The 24,721-nt window shown below is 51.7% G+C and overlaps 1 protein-coding gene across 1 annotated transcript in view; it reads left to right on the forward strand.

Annotated features, from left to right (window-relative positions):
• Positions 1 to 12,241: 12,241 nt before the first annotated feature.
• LOC309582109 (protein CEPU-1) overlaps positions 12,242 to 24,721 on the forward strand; it is a gene marked incomplete at both ends in the record, with an annotated part of 353,179 nt that continues 340,699 nt past the window's right edge. Inside the window, one exon of the mRNA XM_082297124.1 lies at positions 12,242 to 12,317. Within this exon, the coding sequence (XP_082153250.1) occupies positions 12,242 to 12,317 (76 nt within the window). The remainder of the gene's footprint in view (positions 12,318 to 24,721) is intronic.

The following is a 24,721-nucleotide window of genomic DNA, read 5'->3' on the forward strand; positions in this document are numbered from 1 at the left end:
GTTTTTCTGTCACTGCTTGTTCTGCCCAAAGAGCAGGACAACCTGTCCTGGTACCTGTCCTCACCGATGGCACTGAGCCACTCATTGTCAACAGCATTTGGGTACCTGCAGAGCCAGGGCAGCTGCTTGGGTCAACTTATTTCTTGTCTGGATTGAAAAATTGGACCTAGAAGCTTGTTCTAGTCTTCCTCTTCTTCTTCTTCTTCAGATTATTCTCAATAGTTATATTCTCAAATTCAGCATATTCTTGTTATCCTCAAGGATAATCTCTGCAGCCACCCTTTTGTGCTTTATTCTCCCCAAAAGTCACCTGCAGTTGCACAGGAGGATATGGCAGAGGGAGAAGGTTTGATTGAACCTTTCTCCCATTTGAATTTCAGGAGATTGTGGTAACTTCAATGACCAACTTTGGGTCTTGATTTCAGGGTTGGCCTGGCAGGATTTTGCTTCCCAAGATCAATTGAGGATCAGCTGCAGCGCTGCAATGAATTTAGGGCCAGAAGGGACTTTTAGATCACATAAACAGGCCCTGGAAAGTCATTAGATACCTCTTTCCTGAGCCTTGGATTTGGTGTTTGTCGAACATAAATCTTCTGAAAAGGTGTTCAGGGTTGATTTAAGGATCTCGGGAGATGCTGAACCCAGGGCTGCCATTGGTAGTGGCTTTTAAAGGTTAATCACCTTTGCTGCTAAACATTTGTGCTGTATTTAATTTGTCTGTCTTTAACTTTTTGGTTGTTGGTTATTGAGGTGCCTTTCCCTGCTGGGAGAAATCACCTGGCATTTTCTTTCATCAAACTCCTTTCTCTCCCCCTCCCCACCCCAGACTAAAGAGTTTCTCTGTGTCCTTTAGCTGGGCTGTGTTTTATCATCCAATTTATCCTCATAGATTGGGGTGATGTATCCTCTTTTATCTTCCAGGTTTCTCCAACTTCCCCTTTTTGGTTATTTGCTGAAAATTATAAAAGAAATTAAAAGGGCTTTGCAAAACCTAGGGGAGATTTTACAAGCCAGCAGGATTCAGGGAATGGGAGAGGGTGAGGTCTGTGTCGTGCTGCTCCACTGCAGGAATAGTCCTGCTAAGCACAGGAGAACCCTGGATGCTGCTGGGCTTGGGCCAGAAGTGGGTGGGACAAATCAAAAGCTTTGTGTTTTAAAGAATGTAATAGATTTTAAATTGCATTTCCTTTAATGAATGACTCACGCAATTACCACAGCCCGAACACCTGCGCCCGAGACCCGAAGTCTCCAGAGAGACTTTTGCTTTTAACAATATTTATTATGCTGAGTGTTATCGCATTAGGAGGGATCAGGGAAGGAGGGAGGCTGCGGTCATGGGCAGCATCAGAGCAGCCCTGGGTTATCTTCCCCCGGTGCTGCCGGAAGGTGTGCCAGGAATTTCCAAGCGTCCCTTTCCACCAGGCTGATCTGGAGGACAGGGACAGGCTTTGCCCAAACTCCTCATGCTGTGGGTGGGCTGATTCCCCAGGGCCATCCAGGTGGGGAGCTTGGACAAAGGAGAATGGCTTTGGGCTGACAGAGGACAGGGTTAGATGGGATCTTGGGAAGGAATTGTTCCCTGGGAGGGTGGGCAGGCCCTGGCACAGGGTGCCCAGAGCAGCTGTGGCTGCCCCTGGATCCCTGGCAGTGCCCAAGGCCAGGCTGGACACTGGGGCTTGGAGCAGCCTGGGATAGTGGGAGGTGTCCCTGCCCATGGCAGGGGGTGGGACTGGATGAGCTTTAAGGTCCCTTCCAACCCAAACCATTCTGGGATTTTATGTTGCCCATTCTAGTGCCTAAAGAGGCTCCGTGTGAGCTGGAGAGGAACTCTGGGCATAGGCCTGGAGTGCCAGGACAAGGGGGAATGGCTTCCCACTGCCAGAGGGCAGGGCTGGATGGGATCTTGGGAAGGAATTGTTCCCTGGGAGGGCAGTGAGGCCCTGGCACAGGGTGCCCAGAGCAGCTGTGGCTGCCCCTGGATCCCTGGCAGTGCTCAAGGTTGGATGTGGCTCTGAGCAACCTGGGATAGCAGAAGGTGTCCCTGCCCATGGTGGGGGCTTGGAATGGGATGCAAACCCACACCTTGGAGCCATGAGGGCCAGGGTGACTCAGTTTTGACCATTTTTGCATAGGAGTGGATGATTTGGGAAGGCAACTTGATATCGTCTCGCCCAGCTCTTTCTCATCCCTCCCGCTCCACCATGGAAGTGCTGAGATGCCGTCGTGTGGGGCTGGAGGAGCTGTCTGGGAGCAGATCCCAGGCAGGGCTGTGGCTGGAGGGAGACAGAGCTGTAATTATCCCAGCTCCCGGTGCTCTCTGTGCTCTGCCAACGCTTCTGCAGGCCAGAGGGCTGAGCTGATGTATTTATGCACCTTCCCCTGTCTGTGTTTAAACAGCACCTTGGAAAACGCAGTAAAAGGAGCCACAACTCTCCTCACTGTCCTCTAGGGGTTTTAATTTATTTTTATTGTGTTGGATCGTTGCTTTGTTGTGGGGCTTTTTAGGCTTTTTATTTTTTCTCCCAGTGCCAGAAGTTGGCTTCGCTGCAGAGCAGAGGCGCTGCAGAGAAAGAGAGGCCAGGGAATTGCAGAGGGTGAAGAGATATTGTGAGTTAGGACGGAGGGATGTGGCAGAGCTCTCGATGATCTGTGGTGTTATTTTATAGTCTGTACATTTAATAGTCAGTCTGTTTTTTTTCCCCAATGGATCTGAGTGTTTTGGGCCCCTGTTTTTACTGGGACACAGCCAGGATTCCCTGCTCGGTTCATGCCTTAAGCCAGGCACTTCTCCTGCATCCCTGTGTACAAATCCTGGTGTGAGCAGAGGGTGCCCAGTGCTTGAGGACAGTGTTACCCCCAAAATAGACAGGCCCCAAAACTGCTGTGGAGCTCCTGGCATTTTCCAGCTCTGCGTTCTGTGCAACAGGGAAGGTTTCTGTGTGAATCCTTAGGCCACTTTGTGATGCTCATAAAAAGTTGTTCAAAATAGCTTTACTGGTTCCTCCAGTGACGAAAATAGCAAGAAACAGTAAAATTCTCTGCATTTTGCGTGGGATGAGCATCCTTCTCTTCTCATTGCAGGCGGGACCAGGCTGATTTGAAGCCACACCGACTCTCTGGCCATGCTGGATGCTGCATCACCTCGAGGAGAAGACGTCTCTGAGGTACCTTATTTTTGCTTTTGGTTTTCTCCAGGTTTGAGGTTTTCTGATTGCAAGATGATGTGTGCCTGAAGGGCACCGAGCACTCGTCGAAGCCCTGAGGGTGGTTTATCCTGTGCCTGTGAGGTGCAAAGTGCCCGCACTGGGAGTTTTTGGGAGCGTGGTTTCATCTGGCTGGCATTAGGTAGCCCTGTTCCATCCAGGACTGGAATTTTTTCAATATGATTTCGAAAACCTGGAGATGTTTCAAAGCTTATAAGGCTTTTGGCCTGTCTCATTTATGCTCACCTCCTGCATTGCAAAGGGAGAAGCTTAGAAACGTGAATTATGTGAAATACAGTGTGAAATCTTTTGAGATGTCTAAGTCATGTGCATATACACACAGGCACTTCCATCTCCTTAAAACTTCATCTCTCCTTCCTCAGTCGATCCGGTGCTGGGAGGATGCACGAGCAGCTGGGGAAGAGTTGGGAGGAGGGAGAGAATGATAAGGACTCAGTGCTCCCCATCTCCCTTCCCCAGTGGCCTCCTGCCCCTCCTTTTGCTCCCCTCTGCTCTCCATCGGGATCCAAATGCAACATCCTCATTCCAATCCCCTCTGGGATGTGGGGACAGCAGGAACAACCCGCAGCATGCTGTGGGTTCTGCATTTCTGAGGCTTCCACGGCTTTCTGATGTTTTACCTTCTATTTCACAAAGCTGAGACCCGTGTTACAAAATGTCTGTTCGGTGTCACATTCATATTTCTCCCTAAATGCAAGTGTCCAGAACCTACCTGGTTTTCATGTAAGGGTTGTGTGCTCTTCCTGCTAATTTTTTGAGTGGACATTCCAAACCTGGTGGCCATGCTCGGGCTCTCTGCTGTGCTGCAGAGCGTTTTTTTATGGTCTTGTTAAAGAAAACAACAAGTTGAGTGTGTACCAAGCAGTGCTGGAGGCGTGGGGGTGTGGGCAGGCTGTGCAGCGTCTTCCCAAGGATATTGGTGGGGAAAAAAGCCTAACCCAAAACTTCAGAGCTTTTGGAAATTTCAGCTGCGTGGCAGTGACCCTCTGGCTCTCTCGGTGCCATCCCACCTCACTCTCTTCTGTTCCTGCTGGCTGCTCCGGCCCAGCGCTGGCATCCCTTGGTGTCCATGGGGAGCTTGGAGGGCAGGGACCATCCTTCTTCCTCCTGTGGCATCAGAGCTGCCTGACAGCCCCTTCCAGAGGCTGCTGTGGTTGAAAGGGAATGGAAAGATAAGGAAACCACAAGGAAAGGCAGAAAAGAGGGAAAGAATGGAGGGAATGAATAAAGCGGTTTGAGCAGCATCACTCACCCCAGCTTTTCCAGTCATTCAGTGACGCTGTGTTTGCCACCTAATTCCATCCCAAACACCCTAAACTGGAAATAAAGCCCTGTTTAATAAACAGCAGTCGACATTTCATTTCCCTGAATATTCCGGGAGCAACTGCTTATTATTCCGATGATTTCCCCCCACTGTAATTATTCCAAACGACCATTCACAGATTCCACTGTTGACTTACACGTCCATGCAATCGCACGCTGAAATATGTATATATTTTGGTGTCCTATTGAAAATTCAATAGGATCCAATTTCAATTGCTATTGCCTTCCCCCCCCCCGTGCCTCCCCTCTCCAATTTTCCAATGCTACAGCTGCACGGCAGAGAAGAAAGGATGCAGCGGACATAAACAGCAACGTCCAGCTGAAATGGGGAGAGAAAAATTACTTCCTTGTACTACCACACTCCTGACAAGAGCTGACTCTTTTTTCTGGTTTCTTTTCCTTTTTTTCTTCCCCTTTTCCCTTTTTTTTTCCTACCACATTCAATTTTCTGACTCTGCCGGGCAGGTTGCAGGACTAATCTCGAACGTGCTTTGAGCCTGCTGTAAGCCACGGGCTTCTAAAGCTTGGGATGGGGGAGAAGGAGGAGGGGGATGTGGGGAATGCAATTAGTTTGGGGTGGCAGGATGAGCGGAAGAAGCTAAAATTGCAAATGAGGGTTATTCGGGGAACATGAATCCCGTTCCTCCCAGGGCTGGTTTACCTGGCTTTCTCTTTTGGCAGATGGAGAGTGGGAGATGTGAATTAGATGGGAAAAAAATCCCTAGACAGTCTGCAGGGTCTCCAATGGCGCTTTCATCACAGCCAGTGTTTTGTAACATGCGCGTTTATTTTTCCCTTCATCTGGAGTACAAAGGATCCGGTGTTTGAGACCTGCCAGGGCTCGGCTGGTGATGGGAGGCTGGGCTGGATCCGGAGGTGTCGCTCCAGCTCTCGGGAGCAGAGCAGGGGCTGGGTGGCTTTGAGCACTTCAACAAAGGTGTTGCCACTGCTGCACCTTCCAGAAAGGAGAATATCCATCAGTAAATAACATCGGGTGGGTTTCTGTCTGTTCCCAGCTCCCAAAGAGCTCTCTGAAGGTGGGATTGTCTGAGACATCAAGGTGGCTGCAGGTTTCTTTATTGCCACAAGTCCAGCTGGTGTCGTGGGTCACTGCTGAGCCATCTCACTGTGACCTTGAGCTTCAGAGGAGCTGGAAAAGAGCTGTGCAAGAGTTTTTTCCCCCCAAAAATGTAATATCTCATTATCAGTTTGGAAGGGATGGTTATAAACACAAAAATCTGAGGGCGACTACGTCTTCCAATACCTTCCAGGACAGACTTGGGCAGCTGGCTGAGTCTTTGTCTTCACTCTCCAAGACGGAGAGGGAACTTGAAGAGGGGGAAAAAAAAGGAAGGGAGAGTAGGGATGTGCCAGGGCTGTGTCACCCTCAAGCCCAGCAGCACGCACAAGGCAGCAAACAGCCGCTATCTCCTCGAGCCATCTGTTTGCAGAGCCTTTGCCCATGCAACGGTGCCTCTTCCCCCACGGCCTTGTTGCCTCCTTGTAATCCGTAGGTAAACAGACATTCAGTCAGCTGGAAAGCAGGGATGGGAGGTGGTGAGCCACGATAAGAGTCCGGTTGGGATGGGGACTGATGGCAGCACGTGCTCCGGTGGGCGGGCGCTGGAAAGCATCCCGGCAATATCTTTGGAATACGGAGAAAAATGGTTTGTTTGGGGGAAGGGAATGAATGAAGGGAACAGTGGGACCAAGCAGAGCACGGCCATTGAGCACCTCTCCAGAGGCTCCTACCACCTTGGTTTGCTTCTGTGTTGCTTGAAATTGGAAATTTTATGTAGAGAATAAAACCTCCCAGAGAATAACATTTCCTTAGGTAACACAGATGCCCCATCCTTGTGCACTGATAAGGGCTTGGCACTGCGGGTGTTGCCCTCCTGCAGGGCTGCAGGTCACTGCTGCCCCTGAGCCTGCAGATTTGGGATGGCTGGGAGCATTCAGCCGGGGAAGGTTCTGGGTGGCTCTTTGTGTCCGGGTGGGCACTTTGCCTGGCTGATCCAGACCCTTCTCCATCCACCCTTTCTTTCTGCTTCTTCTGCTGCGAAAACCAGATTGTCCCTCAGCACTTATTTTGCCATCACAGAGCCACAGAACATCCCGAGCCGGGCGGGGTGATCCCATCAAGTCTAACTCCAGGTTCAATTTGAAGGGGAGACAAGATGTGCTCAGTGCTAGAGCTGCTGAGGGTTTTTATCTCCGAAGGGTTCCTTGCGAGGTGCTGGGATGTGAGAGGCGTTGCAGACGTAGCTAAAAGCCGCCTCAGCCGAAGGTCTGGGATTTGGGAAGGTGCTGGGCGCTGGGGCGCTGACCCGGTGCCCTACAGTACATGGCATTACCGTGTTTAATGTACTCAGCGCTAATCTTTCTCTAAACACAGGCGATCTTGCTGAGTTCAGCACTGAAAGAGCAATAACCAATGAAGGAGATGAGATTAAGAAAACTCACAAGAATCAAGTGTGCTAGAAAGGGCTGGGGAAGTGCCAGGGGCACTGCAGTAAATGACCTCCCTGGGAATCGAGGACAAATAAAATCCATGCCCCGTGTCTCTCTCCCCTCCCAGGCGCCTTGCGCCAATGCCGGAGCCCTCTCCCCTCCCTGGTGTGGTCATAGATGTTGCTTTCAGGGTTATTTTTGCACTGGAATACAACAATCCTCTGTGCTATGGGGCCGAGACGAGGATCCGTGTCGCTGCATTCAGAAAAACTAACCTCTTGAGCTCAAGGAGAGCTGCTTCAGTTGGCAGGAGCATTATTCTGTCTGGAACAGCCTTGAGAGGGCAAACAAAACCTCTGAGCTGTGGCTCTTGTTTCCAAAGGCTCTCTGCAGACAGGGATGCTGGTGAGAGTGGCTTTTATTTTTGTTTCTGAGACAGAAACGGAGCCCAAAATCAACCCACGTGCCACCAGGATGGGATGAAAATGGGGTGCAGCATCCTGAGGGAGTTGGTGTCCCAGTCTGAGCTCTGCTGGGCTGGATGTGGACAAGTCTTGCGAACAACTCGCTCTTTGCAGGTGCTCGGTGGGCGTTGTGGGGCTTTGATCCCAAAGGATGGGATGGTGGAGATGATGGGGGTGGATGAAGGCTCTCCCCCAGTGCTTTGGTCCCCACGGCAGCCTGAGGATGTCCTTCACGGATCCCAGGCATCCCAAATCTGCTGCCTCAGATCCCTACCCCTCGCGCCGTGCAGGCTCGGAGGCTGCGAGGATGACTTGGCAGTGATATATTTACTACAATTACCATCTCTCTTCCCAGAGGAGGAAAAAATAGATGAATAATATGTTTTGAAGGTGTCATGGAGTGAAAGCAAGAGAGGAGCTTGAGCCTGAACTTATGAATAACTTATAGGCTTCCTCCCTTCATGCAGCTGCTCCGTTTGGGCTTATCTTTCTCACCCGTAGGAGGTGTAATTAAAGGAGCAAAGCCGGGCACCCATGGGCACGCGTCTGTCTGGCTCCGTGTGTCCCCTGCACGCCAGGGCACGGGGGTGCTGGAATGCCTTTGTGTGGACACGTGGGCCGGGCTGTGCGTGGAGCTTTAAAAATTCTCCCCCTTGTCAAGAAAAAAGGGTCATTTTGCACGTAATTCATCTCTGGTATTTTTGGCAGTGGTGGAAGCGTTGCCGTAACTCTCCCCTTGCACTGGTGAGCCACAAGCAGAAAGTGATTTCAGGTGGAGAAACACTGAAAGGGGAAGCAGGTGCAACCCTCCAAATCTGGGAGATTTTGGTTCAATTCGTGGCTCAGCTGGAAAATCCCCCCCTGGCCCCTCGTGGTGGCTTAGCCTTCCCAAGTCTTATTTTTCCAGCCTTAAAATGAGAAGTAATTTGCTCTTGTCTCAACACTTTCCTGTGCTTTCTCTATTTTGACTTGAAGAGCTCAAGGGAGGGACTGTTTTTACCGGGTGTACACACAGAGTTGAACATAATGGAACCAGGATCTTATCAAAGGCATGCCAATGCTATTGTAATGCATATAGTAATTATAGGGATGTATATGGAGGGATGATGAAAAAAATCCAATGAAACATGGCATTTCCCTCTGGAAAAAAATGTTAGTGGAATAAAACCATGCCTGGGAGTATGTCAGTTCCAGCGAAAAATGTCTATTAAAAATTATGCAGTGCTGTTCAGCAAGGTCACAGCGCTCCTTTTAGAGCCAGTTAGAGGTTTCCTTGCAAAGCAGCACATCACTTTTTTTTTTTTTTCCCCTGCAGACCTTTAGCCAAGGTGTTGTGTTTTGGGCTTTTATTCAGATTTAGGGGCAGAAAAAATTGAATTTCATATAAATTTTGCAGGAATTTCTTCCAAAAGGGGCCTTCTGCATCTCGATATGCATGGAGGGATGGTGTCCCTGGTTAACACCAGGTACAAATATATATTTATATATGATTTCCAATGAATAACTTGTTCCCCCCATCCCTATCTCAGGAGTGCAGCCCTGCTATCTGCATGTTCCTATCACCCCAGCACACAGATATGGACGAGCGTAATGGCGATATTAGGCATTTATTGCAAGGCATTCTGTTGAACATCACCTGCTGTTCAACATGAAAAGTTGATGTTCCACAAAGCCACAAGCCAAAGGCTCCTTAAGAGCTGCTCTGGTGCATCGGGTAAATATCCGTGCTCGGAACGAGCGCTGTGTGGATTAATAATGCATGGAGCAAATCTGTAGGAAGAGCAGCGACTGCGTAGGGCTGACTTAGAAACTGCTCTCCCTGCTTAGGCAAACAGGCAGGGAAGTTGTGTTTTTTAAAGCATAATGTGTTGGTAATAAACCAAACTAACCTAATCGACCACTTCCAGCTGCTCCGAGCGCCGTCGCTGGCTCGGCAAGCTGGGGTTAAAGGCAGGAGCGTTGCCAAGGGTGGTAAAAATGGCTCCGTGGCATCTTATTGTAGGCAATTTATGCAGATGGGATGGTGGGGAAGCAGTGGAGAGGTTGGGATGGCATGGGGTTAGGAGTCCTTCCCCCTTTCCAAGGGTTTTCCATCAGCTGGAGATGGCTGGGGCGGCGATGGGCTTGTGCTAGAGGAACGCTCCAAGCGCTGACATCGTGAGGTGGATAGGACAAGGTTAAATACCCCATAGCCTGTATTTGCTCCTGGTGAAGAATCCTGCTGCACCACGAGTGCAGCCCAGGACTGGGTCATCAGTGCTGCTCTGCTCGTTAGCTCTGCCCGTCGTAATGAGCTGGGAGGTGGTGGAGGCGCTGGCAGGGTGTAGGATGCTTGTGGTGGTACCAGGATGCGGTGGTAGAGAGCTCTGGATCCACTGGACCTCTTTGAGGTCTGTGGATTGAACCAAGCCTTGGGAGGGGGAAAGAAGGAGAGCAAAGGGCCCTCTGCATCAGCCTGCAGCTGTACAGCAGCCACGTTTTTGGCAAGCCCCCGTGGAAACTGATGGATCACAGCAGGGGAGGTGTTGGGGAACACCCAGGGATGGGTGAAATGCATCTTCTCCGTGGCTGGGGACAGGTGACCCTTGGGCTGGCTGGTGGCAGGGACGTGCAGGCATCAAACAGGGCTGGTGGGAACATCCAGCCCGAGCTGCCAATCCCTCCTGACGTTTGACATTTGAGTCATTGTCAGAGCTGTTGAGAGGGCTGGAGGAGAGGGACCTGTGCTTTGTCACCTTCCTGCAGAAAGCAGAAAGACTGGCCTGGATGTGACTCGCAGAGTCTCTCGGGTGATAGAGATAGAAACACAGTTGGATTTCCAAGAGTTCGCAGCCGAGTCTTCTTCTGAATTGCAAAGTGAACAGCTCAGATTTTTGGAAGCCTCTGAGGAGGCATAAATACAAAAAGCCAGGATATCTTTAATTTTTTTCCCTTCTTTGTCATTTTTTTCTGGCTATAATGTTGTTTGAAGGGGCTGTGAGTTACCTCGAGCAACGAAATGAGACATCCCTATCACTTATGAAAATAATATTTAACGTGATATTTTTTATTTAGGTTGTTTTAAAGGGGTGTCTTGGGGTTCAGAGCCTCAGATATTCTTTTTTATTGGACAAAGCGTGGAAGTAATTTAAGGTTTTGGTCTCAAGGACCTTTTCTGTGTACGCGTGTGAGTGTCATGCTCCTGATGTAGGGCTGTGGTGTGGACAGATGTGTTTGGTTTGGGAATCCTGAATTGGAGAAAAGCCAATTTTATTTCTGGTGGTGTGAAATAGGGACCAGTAGTTGGCATGTGCAAGGAGCTGAAGTAACACGAGCGTGTTCAATCCTAAACTGGATCCAAGGGGCCCAGATGCTGCTCAGAGCAGGAGGTGGGCTTGGTGTGAGGAATCAGATGAGCGTGGTTACAGCATGGAAAAAACCCCTTGATCTGGACTAAAAGGAGAGTTCTGCTCCAAACTGAAGAGTTTCTCCTTATTAAATTTCCTTTTAGAGCCATTTCCACATGGGTTTAGGTGTAAAAGGGGAAGGGGTTTGTTGGGGCTGTCCTGCAGACATCAGCCCCCAGAAGCAGGTGCCCCTCTTCCTTTTGGGCCAGGCAGGTGGGACACGGGGGAGGGGAGGGTGTGAATCCTTCCCACCATCGTGCAGGTGGGGAAACTGAGTCACAGCATCACTGCTGTCACTCCAGGAGGGATTCACCCTCTTCTCCAGTGGGAAAGAACTATGGGGCAGGGGGTTGCAAGGATGCTGTAGGGGTGTGTGGATGCTAAAGGGGAAATGTGGGGGGGTGCAGATGGCAGGGGAATGTAGGGGATGTGGATGCCAAGGGGGTGCGGGTGGTGCTGGATGCCAGGGAGTTTGGTGGGATGCCGGAGTGGGGGGATGCAGATTGAGGCGGGGGGGGGGGGGGGGTGGTGGATGCCAGGGGGAAGTTTGGGGGCTGTGGGTGCCGAGGGATGGGGAGTTCAGTGGGGTGCAGGTGCCGGGGGGTGCAGGCTCTGGTGGGGTTGGGGGGGGGGGGTAGCAGATGCCTGGGGGGGGCAGTTTGGGCGTGTGGATGCCGGGGGGAAGTTGGGGGCTGCGGGTGCCGACGGTGCCGGTGGGGTGCGGGTGCCGGTGGGGTTAGGGGGGTGCAGATGCCAGGGGTGGGGGTGCCGGGGGTAGGGGTGCCGGTGGGGTTAGGGGGATGCGGTGCCGGTGGGGGTTAGGGGGGTGCAAATGTCGGGGGTAGGGGTGCCGGTGGGGGTTAGGGGGTGCGGTGCCGGTGGGGTTCGGTGCCGGTGGGGTTAGGGGGTGCGGTGCCGGTGGGATGCGGTGCCGGTGGAGTTAGGGGGGTGTAGATGTCGGGGGTGCGGTGCCGGTGGGGTTCGGTGCCGGTGGGGTTAGGGGGTGCGGTGCCGGTGGGGTGCGGGTGCCGGCGCGGGGGGGCCCCGCAGCCAATGAGTGCTGCGCGGGGGCGGCTGCGTGCGCGGCCGGCGGCGTGTTGCAGCCGGGCGGCGTGTGCGGGCCGGAGCGGCGGGCACGCAGCGCCTGTCCTCGCACCTGCAACCCCTTCCGACCCCCTTCCCCCCCCTTTTTTTTTTCTTTTGGGTTTTTTCCCCCCTCCCCCACCCTTCGGTGCTTTTTTCCCTTTTTTCTTTTTTTTTTTCCCCTTCCTTTTTCCTTACCCCCCCTCCCCACCCCCCCACCCCCCGCCTCCCTTCCTGCGCTTTGCTCCGGGAAACGCTGGATTTTAAACCTTTCCCCGCCCGGCAGTGAGTGGGGAAGGAGGAGGAAAAGATGGCCCAGGCCAAAATGCACCACCCCGTCTCTTGGGTGATCTTCGCCGGGATGGCCGCGCTCCTCCTCTCCCAAGGTAGGGAATGCCGCGGGGGACGCAGCCCGGGCGGGCGGAGGATGCGCGGTCCCACGGCAGCACCCTCAAAGGGGGCTGGGGGGTGAGAATCCCCCCCAGAGTGGGGACGAGGATCCCTCCAGAGCAGGGACAGAGCTGGGAAAGCGTCCCCAGCCCGCTGTGAAGTTGCGGGGGGTGCGGATGCGGGTACGGCGCAGGAATTCCCGGTGCACCGGGCTGGCGGGGGGGACACTTCTCCCCTGGCGTCCTGATTATTTTTGCGGGTGCAGAAGGACTCTGCCATCCCAGCGTAATTCTGGCAGGATCAATGATCCAACAGGCTGGGGGGCGGGGGGGGGGGGGGGGCGGGGGCGGGGATCCTCTGTGCTCCCCCCACGCCTTTGCTTTTCCAGCAAGGTCGTCCGAAAAACTCGGTGCAGCCCCGCTCCCGCCGGGCTGGGAGTTGGGAAGTCCTTCTCCCGTCTGTCCCGGATAAGCACGGCTGCCTCCCCGCACCCGGGGGATGGTGCTTGGAGGGGAGGGGGGGGCTGTGCAAGGCAAAAAAAAAGAGCAAAAAGCGATGGGAAAAGGAGGGGGAAAGAGGCGGCAGGAGCCAGCCCCATCTGGCCGGGAGCGCCGAGCCTGTCAGCTCGCGTTAGGCTCCTCTCAGCCATCTGGAGGGGCTGTGGGAGCGGGGTTTCCTCCATGGGAGGAGAGGATGGAGCCGCATCCTGCCCCGGGCCGCCGCGGGAGCTCGGGATGCGCAGGGGGATGCGCCGGGGGATGCGCCAGGGGCTGCTGCGCCGTGCTCGGGGGGCGGCTGGGACCCGGGGCTCCGGGGCGGGATGCAGGCACTTCTAGGGGAGATGGATGCACTCCCGGGGGGGGATGCGGGCATTCTTCGGAGCATGGATGCACCCCCGGGGCCGTGCGAGTATTCCTGGGCGAGACGGATGCACCCCGGGGGGGATGCAGGCGTTCCTGGGGGGGACAACGTGGGTTCTCCTGAGGATGGATGCGCCCCGGGGGGTGAATGCGCCTCCTTCTCCACAGCCGGATCCAGCTACCTCAGCGCTGCTCCGAGGTGCCCACCGAAGGCTGGCAATGTCCAAACCAGCCCAGCCTCGTCCCCCGTCTGCCGAGGTGCGCTGCAGCAAGGCTCGGGTGGGCTCTGGAAGCCCAGCCTGTGTGGGGCTGGGGGCTGCCTGCGCGGGGCTGGGGGCTGCGGGGTGGGCAGAGATGGTGCCTGGGTGTCTCCCACCACAAACTTCTCTCTGCTGGGCAGGCCGGGCCCGCTCCTGCGGAGGGAGAGCCCCCCGTGCGGTATCGACCGGCACAGGCTGTTTAACATGCACATCACACGCCGAGGCATCGCTCCTCTTCGCCTTCCTCCCGCTCTCCCTCCTCGAGCTCTCTCCTCCTCCCTGCGTGGCTGCTTCCCGCTGGTGCTGTTTGGCGTGCCGGCATTCCTGCATCCCGGGGGCTTCCCCGGGGCTGCGAGCCCTGGCCCCCCTGGCTGCCAGCTCTGCAGGGAGCCCGGCTGGGGTGTGAAGGGTCGGGGCTCCCCAGGGGAGGGATAAAGGTGCCCCTTTCCTTCCTCACTCCTCCTGCCCAGAATCTGTGCTTCATTTATTTTATTATTTCATTATTTTATTATTTTTTAATGCTTGCTTTGGGGCTCCTGACTTAGCTTCCTTGCAGTCTTATTCCATGCCTCTGGTCATCCCTCCTGCTTCCTCTCCCTGCTCCTATCAAAGCTTCCAGATCAAAAAGTAGTTGGTTTTCTAAAATTCTCCTGGGCAGCAGAGCAGTGGGGAGGAATGTGCTGCCTCCCTGAGCCCCAAACCCTCCAATTCCCTGCCTTGCAGGAACCTCATGTGGGTGCCAGAAGTCCCTGAGTCACTCCTGGAGTGAGGAAAAGCAGGGAGCCACGTTACTCCACGGTGTGGGGAGGACCCAGGGCAGAGCTGTGGAGAGCTGGTGAAATACTGCACAAGGCAGCCTTTGGCAGCAAAAAGTTTGGGCCTTTTTTGGGCTGGGAGTTGCTGCGTTGTTGGAGGGAAGGAGTCCCCTTGGGAGTTTTTCTTGCATAATTTTATTTAAGAGTCATTTAAAAAAACCTCAAACACACCCTACAAATAATTTTGTATTTTAGCACAAACTTTTAAAGAGAGTTTTGAGAAATTTGAGTTCATTCAACCCCAAGGTAATATTTAGGTTTGTATGCAATGCTGAAAATCAGCAGTAATGTGCTTCTGCTTCATGAATTCTTCTGATAATCACAGTAGCCTTTGGAATTCATAAGTTTTCTCCCTCGTTTGGTGTCCAGAACTGGAGCTGGCTTGTGTTTGAAAATGTGAAAATTATTGTTATGCAGGAAAACTGTGTTTTGCACAAATCTCCTTCAAGTATCTCCAGAGATGTGTGCTGCCCTCTGCAGCGGTTCATCCATACTCCAGGTCATTTCCCTATTCCCAGCCAAACAAACAATAAGAAAAGTGATTTGTGAGTGTTCTTGAGAGGCAAGTGGAGCGTGAAGTGGGATAATTCAGGAGCGTTTGACCACCTGCATTTGTGCAAACATCTGTAGGTCCTCCAGGTTTTGTAGATTCGCTGTTGGGTTTGTGGACCTGTGGCCCTAAAATGGGAGCTGCTGAGCGTTGTGTCCATCAGGAAGGAGCCCCCTGAGCCCTGGAATGTCTGGCGGGGTTGGACATCAAGGGAGCTGTTGGGTGTTGATGCTGGAGAGAGAGGTCAGGGCATTGCTTGGATGCTGCATCCCCTTGGGAATGATCTGGAGGTGTCCTTTGCACTGACTCACAAGGTGAATGGAGCCCGAAAATGTCCAGCCACAAGTTGGAAAAAGGGATGGAAAGAGGGGAGGCTGCAGAGGGCTGGAATTGCCCCGGGGGTTGGGAAGTGAGTGGCAATTTGGCAACACAGCTCTCATTGTGTTTGCTCTGTGTCTTCTGTCTGATTTTTAAATAGCAGCGATGAAAACCCGAAATATCTTTACACAGGGACCAGGCAGCAGCGTTTTCTCTTCTCCCTTTGCCTGGCTCAGAGTAGAGGGGTGGCCTCACATGTGCCCCATGTCGCTGACTCACAGCCCTCCTGGATTTCGTAAGGAAGAGGCAAAAATCCCACCCCAGCACTCGGGAGTGGAAGAGACAAGAAAACTCTTCCCTCAGCCACACGTAAAAGGATTAACCAGGCTAAAAGGTCATAGAAGATTTAGCTGGGCCTTTAGCATCAGTAAGCCAAGAATTATGGGAATTTGATTTACAAATTAGCATAAAGACCTTATTGTAATAAGCATACAAGCTGAAATAGGTATGTAAAATAATAGCATGTGTCAACATCCTACACAGAGCGTTCCTCATCCGAAAGAATTATTCGCTCGTTCGCTGTGGCTGGGATGCAGATAATTCCCAAACTGAGACAGGCTGTGCTGGTGTGTGATGGAAAGGCTGGATCTGACCCAGAGACACATCCACAGGGAGGAGAGGCTGGCTGCTTCCCCTCGGGAAGGGCAGGATTTGGAATCTGGGCTGGGGCTGCGCATTCTGGGAAGATTTTCTCTCGGTGGAGGGGCGAGGGGAAACCTCCTGGCAGTTCGTGCAGGAGGTAATTGCACTAATGAATGCGTATAAGAAAAATTACATGTATCGACATCTTTTTGTGAATGCCCGGATTTATTGGTCCTTGGGAAAAATATTAGATGTGGTTAATAGTTATCGTGCGGGTCAATAAAACGTGATATTCACCCCAACAGCAGAAAATAGCTATTTAATAGGTAATAACAGTAATAATCAATACCTACATGAGTAGATAACCCAGTTATATGCAGTACATAAAAGGAGGGGAATGCACTCTGGTTGCTTGATGGCTGGATTTGGAGCGTGGCTGAACATCTGTCATTCCTGTTGATTCTCAGCGGAGCTGTGAGGAGGTATCAGCACCTCTGGAAATCAGGCCACCACTCTGGGATTAATTGGCACATTTTTAAGACGTGCTGGAGCAATCAGCAACCCGAGCAGGCCTTTGGAAAGCACCTGCATTGTGCAAAACGCTGGATGGCACCCAAAATGCTGGAAGGGGGCCTGGGAGTTTGGTTTGGGTGATGGAGTTGCCGGTGGGGTTTTCCATGTGTGGATTGCTGCTGCTTCCCTGGGAGCATCCCTGCGCTCAGCTGGTTACACAGCAGTGGATTGGCAGGGTACGAGGAGGAGTAAAGCTGTTGTAGTCGCTCTACGCTGTGGATATGAAGAGATCTCCATCAAAAGAGATGGAGTTTAAAAAGACAAAAAATCAGAATGAAATCAAAATGAAATCAAAACTCGTTTGTGTGTAACGAGTTACCTTGGAGCATGGGAATAAGTGCTGGAGTAGGTTTGTGTTGTAGCTACACCAGGTTTAGGAGCCCCACTGGTGGACTAGAGCTGTATGAGGTCCCATAAGTGCTGACACACGTTCCAGGGCATGCAGTTGTTTACTGGCCATAAAACACACGTGAGCAGGGTGCCCGTGGCCTTCTACAGCGGGTACGTGAGGAGGCAAAAAATCGTCCATCTCAGATGTTCATGGCAAAGGCTTGGAGCTCCAGCTTGGGCTGGAGTTGAGCTCTTGGTTTTAAACAGAGGCCCAAATGAGCAAAGGGGCCAGATTTGGGGGGTCTGTGGAAGTCCAAGTTGGTGTGGGACTGCTCTCTCTTTGCCACATTTGGGATGAATGGGTGGAAAGGAGATAAATACCAGTTTGATAAGCAGAGAGGATCAGGTGGGAGCTGGGAGCTTGGACAAAACCTCCTCTGGTGCTGGATGCTCTGGAGGCTGCAACCAGCTTTAGGATATCCTTGTGTTTTTGCAAAAACTGCTTTTCCTTCCTCCATGTAGGCATTTTGACCAGCACAGTGACCCTGGCTCGTGGTTTTTCCATCTTCCTTCGACTTACGCCCTAGACGAGTGCATTCGATATTACAAGTGTCTGTTTTGTAGATTTTTCTTGCAGTTTTCACTTAAAAATACCCATATTGTGATTTCCCCCCCATTTTATTTTTTCCCTATGGGGAAAAAATTGATCAGTTGGCAGATCTAGGTCAGGTTAGTGAGCAGGGCTTGGTGTTTTCTGTGATAAACCAGGAGAGAGTGGATGGGGAGAGCTCTTCCCAGGCAGCTCCAGTCAGACAGTGGAGGTGGACTTCAGCTTTCCTCAGTCTGGGAAACACCACGTGAGGAGCAACTATTTGGCCATGGGGATCAGGAAAAGACCTTCACTTGTGTTTGTTTTTGCTTCCCAAACTTCAGTAGTGGTGAGAAAGGGCGAAACTTTCCTTGCTTGTCCTCCAGTTGAAGGGAGAGGAGCTTTAAAGAGGGGAAGTAGGATTTTTTAAGCATTACTGGTCATTCTCCTTTGATGGGCAGTGACAAATCTCCTGTTAGACTCAGCAGGACCCAAACTGATCCATCTCTGATGTTCAAGGCAAAGGCTTGGAGCTGGGACTGGGACTTGGAGTTGAGCTCTTGGTTTCAAACAGCAGCCAAAATGAGCAAGGTGCCAGATTTGGGGATTTTATAGTGGAAATCCAAGCCATGCTGCTGTCTTGCATTGCCAGCCAGCACCCACACCTCAGCACGTGGCTTTTTCAAGCCTTTAGTAGCTTTTATAGGCAAAAACCAGTCTGGGAGAGCTGGGATCGTTCACCTGGAGAAGAGAAGGCTCCAGGGAGAGCTCAGAGCCCCTTGCAGGGCCTAAAGGGGCTCCAGGAGAGCTGGAGAGGGACTGGGGACAAGGCCTGGAGGGACAGGACAAGGAAAGGGGTGGTTTCCCACTGCCAGAGGACAGGGATAGATGGGATATTGGGAAGGAATTCTTGGCTGTGAGGGTGGTGAGGCCCTGGCACAGGGTGCCCAGAGAAGCTGTGGCTGCTGCATTCCTGGAAGTGTCCAAGTGTGAACGGAGCTTGGAGCACTCTGGGCTAGTGCAAGGCATCCCTGCTCACAGCAGGGGCTGGAACGAGATGAGCTTTAAGGTGCCTTCCCAAGCCCAGCCGTTCCGGGATTCTATGAAAAACCGGGATTACAAAGAGTGATCCCTTTGTCACTGCACCCCTTGGGGCACCCCGATCCCTCCAGCCCTTCCATGGGTGCATCCTGCAGGCGTCGCGTCCCTCGTGCTCCCATTTGGAGCTGTGGCTGCTTGGAGCTGTGGCTGGCAGCCGGGAGGGGCTGGCCACCTCCCTCCCTCCCTCCCTCCCTCCTCCTCCTCCCCAGGCACGCACCTTGCTCCTGGTTAATAATAAATCAGAGGTGCTGCCTTGCCGGGCTCTGTTATCTGCTGCCAGGAGGGAGAGCATGGATTTTTGATGCGCTTCACAGTTAATATGTCTAATGTTGAAAGCTGTTGTAAATTAACTGACCCCTTGGCCCCCTTGTCCTGTTGACTGTTCCCACTAAAGACAGTGTTTGGTTCTTGGCATTCTTGGCCCCCCCCCCCCCCACTCCTACTTTCCCTTCCTCCACCTCCCTCATGCTTTGCTTACTAATCAGGGCAGTCAAAAAAGGAGCCTTGACTCTGAAATGCTTGGTAGCAGCTGTATGGGGAAGTCAGGATTCCAGGCATCCACCACGCCTGAATTCCTCATGGCTGGAGTATTCCTTCTAAAGCGCTGCTGGAAGCTGGCATGGAACCCTCTGCCCTCCCACGGGGATAATGGGGTTGGAGGTGCTGCCAGAGTGAAAAGTCCCAGCACAGCACGGAGGGCCCTGTGGAGGTGGATGGAAGGTTCACCTCTATGCACTGGTGAGCTGTGGCTCGTGCCAGGTGCTCGCTGCTGGAGCAGTGCTGGGCCTGGCTTGGAGGAAGGATGGGAGCGGGTTCTTGGCAGGGATTTTTTGGGAAATTACAGAAAGAGATCCCAGAATGGTTTGGGTTGGAAAGGAGCTTAAATTTCATCTCATTCCACCCCCTGCCACGGGCAGGAACACCTTCCACTGTCCCAGGTTGCTCCAAGCCCTGTCCAGCCTGGCCTTGAGGGGATGGTGTCTTTTCCTTGCACGTTGCTGATCCTGGGAAACCCCGATTTAGGTTGGAAAACCACCGATGCTCAGTCTGTGGGGCTGGTTCATGTCCTCCAGTGACTCACAGTGGGAGAGAGCAGCTGCTAAGGAGTGGGAAATGCCACAGGAAATCGTGTAATATTAGAAACGAAGCAGAATGTTTCAGGTTTTTCTAATTCCAAAAAGCGAAATAGAAAAGAACAATCACAGATTCCCAGTGAGAGTAAATTCTGGGAAAAGTAAGGGATATATTTTGAAGCATTTTCTTCGGAGCTCACCGAAGCTTTATGTACAAAGTTGTGAAGTGATTTCAAACAAAAAAAAAAAAGAGCTCCAAAGGCCACGTTCCAGCGGAATCAAAGAGCCTGGAGTCTCCAGCCTTGTTCCGTTTTGTATTGTTATTTCTTCAAAACAGATCCTTTGCTAATGTTTCCATTTTCCCAGAAACTGAATTCTTGATTTAAAGAACTGGTTTGAAAGGCAAACCTGACCCGCCTCACTGGAAGCGTGACGGGCCCTCAGAGCAAAGCAAGGTTCATTAATACCGTAATATTCTCTCTCTTTTTTAGTGTTTAGGGCTTTTTTCCTCTCTTAGAGCAGTTATCTGGTGAATAGCACTACGCTGCTGGGTTGGTTTGGGTGTTTTTAGCTTTTATTCCCTTTCTACAGGACAGATGGTATTTAGAGATCAGAGGGTGCCTCCGTTAGACTTTTAGTTTTCCAAAGTCAATTCCCAAAGCCAGCACTGGGGTTTTTGATAGCGGGCCAAGGCACAGGAGAGTGGCAGGGCTGGCTGGCACGAGGTGAATTTGGATTTAGGATGAGTGACATCTCTCTTAATGAAGCCCTTTTTGGAACAAAGCTGGCGAGGAGCAGGATCCATGATCCATTAGAGGCCGGGGTAGTGGCAGAGCCAAAACTGCCTTGTCACTGAAGACAACACTGAAAAAACGTGTATTATTTATTGTTTACTTTTTGTGCTGCTTTTCTGCACGTCAACGCTTCCCATTGTATGTTTTAGGCTTCAAAACCTGACACCACATTAGAAACCATCTCCAAAGCCCCCAAATAATGCATAAACTATGATTATTCCTTCTGATCCACTTGTGTTTATGTAAATGGCTGGAAAAGCGTTTTTCAGCTTATTTCGGAAGCTTAAGGGATTCACACCAAGCCTATTATTGAAAAATCAGAAAGTGAAAAGCAACTTCTGAGACGAGGAATTAGCAACTCAACGGCGGCGTTCGTGCTACGGGATCCGGCTGTACAGCAGATGGGAATCCCCTCGGGATTCAAAAATCCCACACGTGGCAACAGGTGGATGGGCTTTGAGGGGAGAGGGAACTCAGAGGAGGTTTGGGGTCAATGCAGAGGGATGAAGGGCTGGAGGGGGAGCCGGGGCACAGACCACTGGTGGTGCTGGGGCTGGTGGTCTGGGTTTTGGGGGATGGTGTGTGAGGAGCACTGCTGGCTCCGAAAGCCCCCAGGCACTTGGGGGGATAATCCTGGCTCTGTGTCCTTGCATCCACGGGTGGGTGCTGGGAAGGGGCTGGCAGAACCATCCTTGCTCCATGCAAACCTTTTCCCTCTGTCCCAGGAGAGATGGGACCAGATGCAGATTCTCTTTGGGCCCCATCCCCTTCCAACCAGCCCTGCAGCATCTCATCCCTCCTCTCCTGCTGCTTTTATACCCTGGTTTGGTCCCTTTCCCCCTTCCTTATGTTAATTTCCCACCTGAGCACCAAGTACTTTATAAATAGCAAATCTGAAATGAATTTCCTAGCAGCAATCATTATCTCCCTCGACAGCCATTAAACATTCACACAAGCAGAGCAAAATGACAAAGGGGATTGATTTTTACAGTATGTTGGGGGGAGGTAGGAGAAAGGAAATATGTTGACAAGGCTTTTTTTTTTTTTTCCTTATTTCCCCCCTCTCTCCATTCTCCCCTCCCTTCCACATCCTCTGTCCTGTGGAATTCAAAATCACCCTTTAGGAGATGAGGTTGGGAGGGGATGGGAGACAGCGAAGGTGGAAATAAATAACAATAAATTTAAAAAAAAAGAGGAAAAATTAAAAAAAAGCAGCAAGTTCTATTCCCTTCTTCCTCAAGCAGCAATCTCTGTTCCCTTCTTCACCAGCCCCTGGAAGCCTCGCTCCGATCCGTCGGCCGCGTACAGCTGGTAAACATGAAGTTGGTTCCGTGGCCCGGCTGTTGAGATGAATATGTCAGAGTTAATGCCTCCGAAGATGGAGGGGTGGGCTGCAGGGAATGGGGGGCCCAATGTGGGAGCCTGCTCAGCAGAATAAATGTGTTGATGCAATCGTCGGGAGCGGGCGAGCCGCGGCCGAATGAGGCACTGTAGCTGAAAATTTAACTTTGATTTCAATTTTCATATTTGTCAGCAATAATTAGATTCAAGAAATGTTTTTGCCGCTGTTCTAAAATACTAATAAGTAGGAGCCTTTGTAGTATGGCTAATGGAGTCTTTTTTTTCCTAGTGGGCTAGAAAAATTCCATTAAAGGGAAAAGTCATACTGTATTACTGTGCTTCAACATGCAGTGACTTTGCTGCCACAGGAATATCTGTGCTGGGAAACAGCGTCCTTGCTTCCAAGTGCAGGGATGATGCTGGGGAATGGGACTGGCGGCCCGTGGTTGGGATTGGCTGGGGCTTCCCAGGGTTGGAGGGTTGGAGGGGACCCCCCCCCCCATCAAGTTGGGCAGGGGGTGATGCTCTTAGGGGCATTGGGAAGCTTTTGAACTGCTCATGAGATGATATTCCAGTGGCTCTCATCCAGCAGGCTTTGGCAAAATTTTTTGGTGTTGCCATTTCCCTTTGGGTTTAAAGCCTTGGATCAATGAGGAGTTTCCCCTTGTTCGCTCCCCACCCTGCAGTGAGCATTTCCTTGGCAGCACGTGCCAGGTTTTATCCTGGAGAGACGCTGGCGAGGAAGGTGATATTAAATTTGCTGGTGATATGCAGAGCAAATGGGGGAAGCTCTAAGTTGTGTCATTCTCAAGTTACTTCAGCCTATTAAGCAAACAAAAGCACTTGTGGAGTGAGAAATGGAAATGGCCAACGTGGCCCGATTAATCCTGGATGTACAATTCCATTAATAAGCCAGCTTTTAATAGGTGGTTCTTTCCAGGAGCTGCTGGGACGAAGAATTGATGTATTCACTGTAATTGTATTGCAACTAATAGGATCGGAAGAAAATTGTATGGAGAACTTATTCCTTTGCCACCATATTCCAATCAGTTGAAATAATACAGGAGGGCCCAGCATGGTAATGAGACTTAAATCTAAACAGGAATATCTTAAATTTCAGTGGTGGGGGCGGGATTTTGGCTTGTGCTTTTGCTTCCCCATGGAGTGGGCAGAAACCATAACAGCGGCTCAGAGAGGTGCTGGAGGAAATGGGGATCCCAGTCCCAGTGGAAATGCCCCACGGTTGGATGCTGGGGCTGCTGTCTCAGCTGGGTGATGGGATGTGGCTGCTGGTGCAGAGCTGTGCCAGGTCTGGGACCTCCAGCCTCTGTCCTGAATGCTAAGGGGGTGTCTGGATGCCCGGGGATGGGACTGCCCCTTTGGCATCTCACCCGGAGCCTTTTGTTCTTGTCATTGGCAGCGAGAGGAGCTCTCCCCCTCCGCAGTCGCTGTGGTTCTCGGGCAGAGCTCATTAATGAGCCCGAGGTCCTCGCTCCGTTCATCCTGTGTTTATTCCAACCCTCCATCTGCGGGCTCTGACCCTTTGCTGATCCTCTCTTTCTGAGGAACTCCTGCAGAAACCCCACCTTCTGCTTTAGGGAGCCATTGTGCCTCTGTGGCTGCAGCTCTGGGCCCCTGTGGGATGCAGAGAGGGATTTGGGCTTTAATCCATGAGCATCTCTCCAAGGGCTCTTGGAAGAGAACTGTGGGCCGCTGCAAATCCCAGGCAGGCTGGGTGGCTCAGCAATTCGGAGGCGATGCACAGCAGTGCCCCAGGATGCAGATCTCCATAATATCAGTGAAATTGTGGAATAATGCACATTAAATTGAAGGGAATGCCAACATGGGAGCTTCCTGACCCAAAATCTGTGTGGCACCTGATTACTGGAGCTGTGGCTTTGCCATGAGAAGTTTGCAGCCACTTTTTGTTTGTTCATCACTGGTTCAGGGCTGTTTGTTTTTCACTCCTCCTCCCTATTTGTATGCATGCTCTGACCCTGCTTTGGTAACAGGCTAGAGAGTAAATAGAAAGGGGAGGGGAAAAAAAAGGCAAGGAAAAAAAAAAGCCAAGGCACAGTTCAGCTCAAATCCCCGAGGAAACAGATGTGATTGCCTTCCAGAAATGGCTCCAATAAGGCCAGAAAGGAATATTGCTTTTATAGCTTTTGGGATATAAAACATTTAGAAAACGTGATTGACTGGCAGTGCCTAATTTATCATTTACCCATTTCTCTATCCACCCAAACACAGCAGTATGCTCACATGGACTCATTTCCACCTTTTCTTGGCTCCCTGCCTCTTTCCTGTGTGTGACACATGTGCAAACCCATGTTCCTTTGCACGCCCAGCCATGTGCATGCACACACAGGCACGTGTTCCCCCATGCTCCTGGCTCCTTGTCCCTGTGCCTGTGTCATGGATTTATCATCGTTCTGCTAAGCACTCAAACTCCTGTGGCTATTTATAATTAATGCTCAGAAACCTGCCAATCCATTTAATGACACCAGGAGGTCACGGCCTCCCTTATAGCTTCCCATTAATCATCATTAGAACAGCTCTGGGTTTTTTACGTTCTTTTTAAATGTTAATTCACCTTTATAATGCTCCTTTCAGCTCTGACTGTAAAGGGATACTCTGTAGTCACTCCAGACTGTCTTGCAAGTGTGTGCAGGTGAAAGGCGCAGTGGGACAATTGCACTTGATAAAGTCTCTTGGATGTCTCCCGCTGGAATGAATTACACTCACAAACTCTGCCAGATGGGATTTCTCCACTGCCCTCTGCCGCCGGCTCCTCGCAGCGATGCTGGCACAGCTCCCTCCCTGCTGGCTGCGTCCCGGGTACCACGGAGCCCCTCACCATCGCTCCTTCCTGTGCCGCTGGGAGCCACAGGATCAGAGAAGCCTGCAATGGCTTGGGTTGCAAGCGACCTTAAAAATCCTCTGGTTCCATGTGGCGCGTGGTTCCCAAGTGGAATAAGCTCATCCCTGCTGGCACAGAGCTTGCTGAGGCCACGTCTGCTCTGCCAGGTTGTGCTCGGGCACATCTTCGCTGGGCAAATTTTGTAGGTCTGAGGTGGGCTCATGCATAGCTTGGCTTTACAGGTTGTGGTGTCTTGGTTTTGGGTGGAGCAGCTAAATGTGAAGTCATCCCTTG

Source organism: Coloeus monedula (assembly GCF_965178545.1).
Source record: "Coloeus monedula genome assembly, chromosome: 25".
Taxonomy (NCBI): domain Eukaryota; kingdom Metazoa; phylum Chordata; class Aves; order Passeriformes; family Corvidae; genus Coloeus; species Coloeus monedula.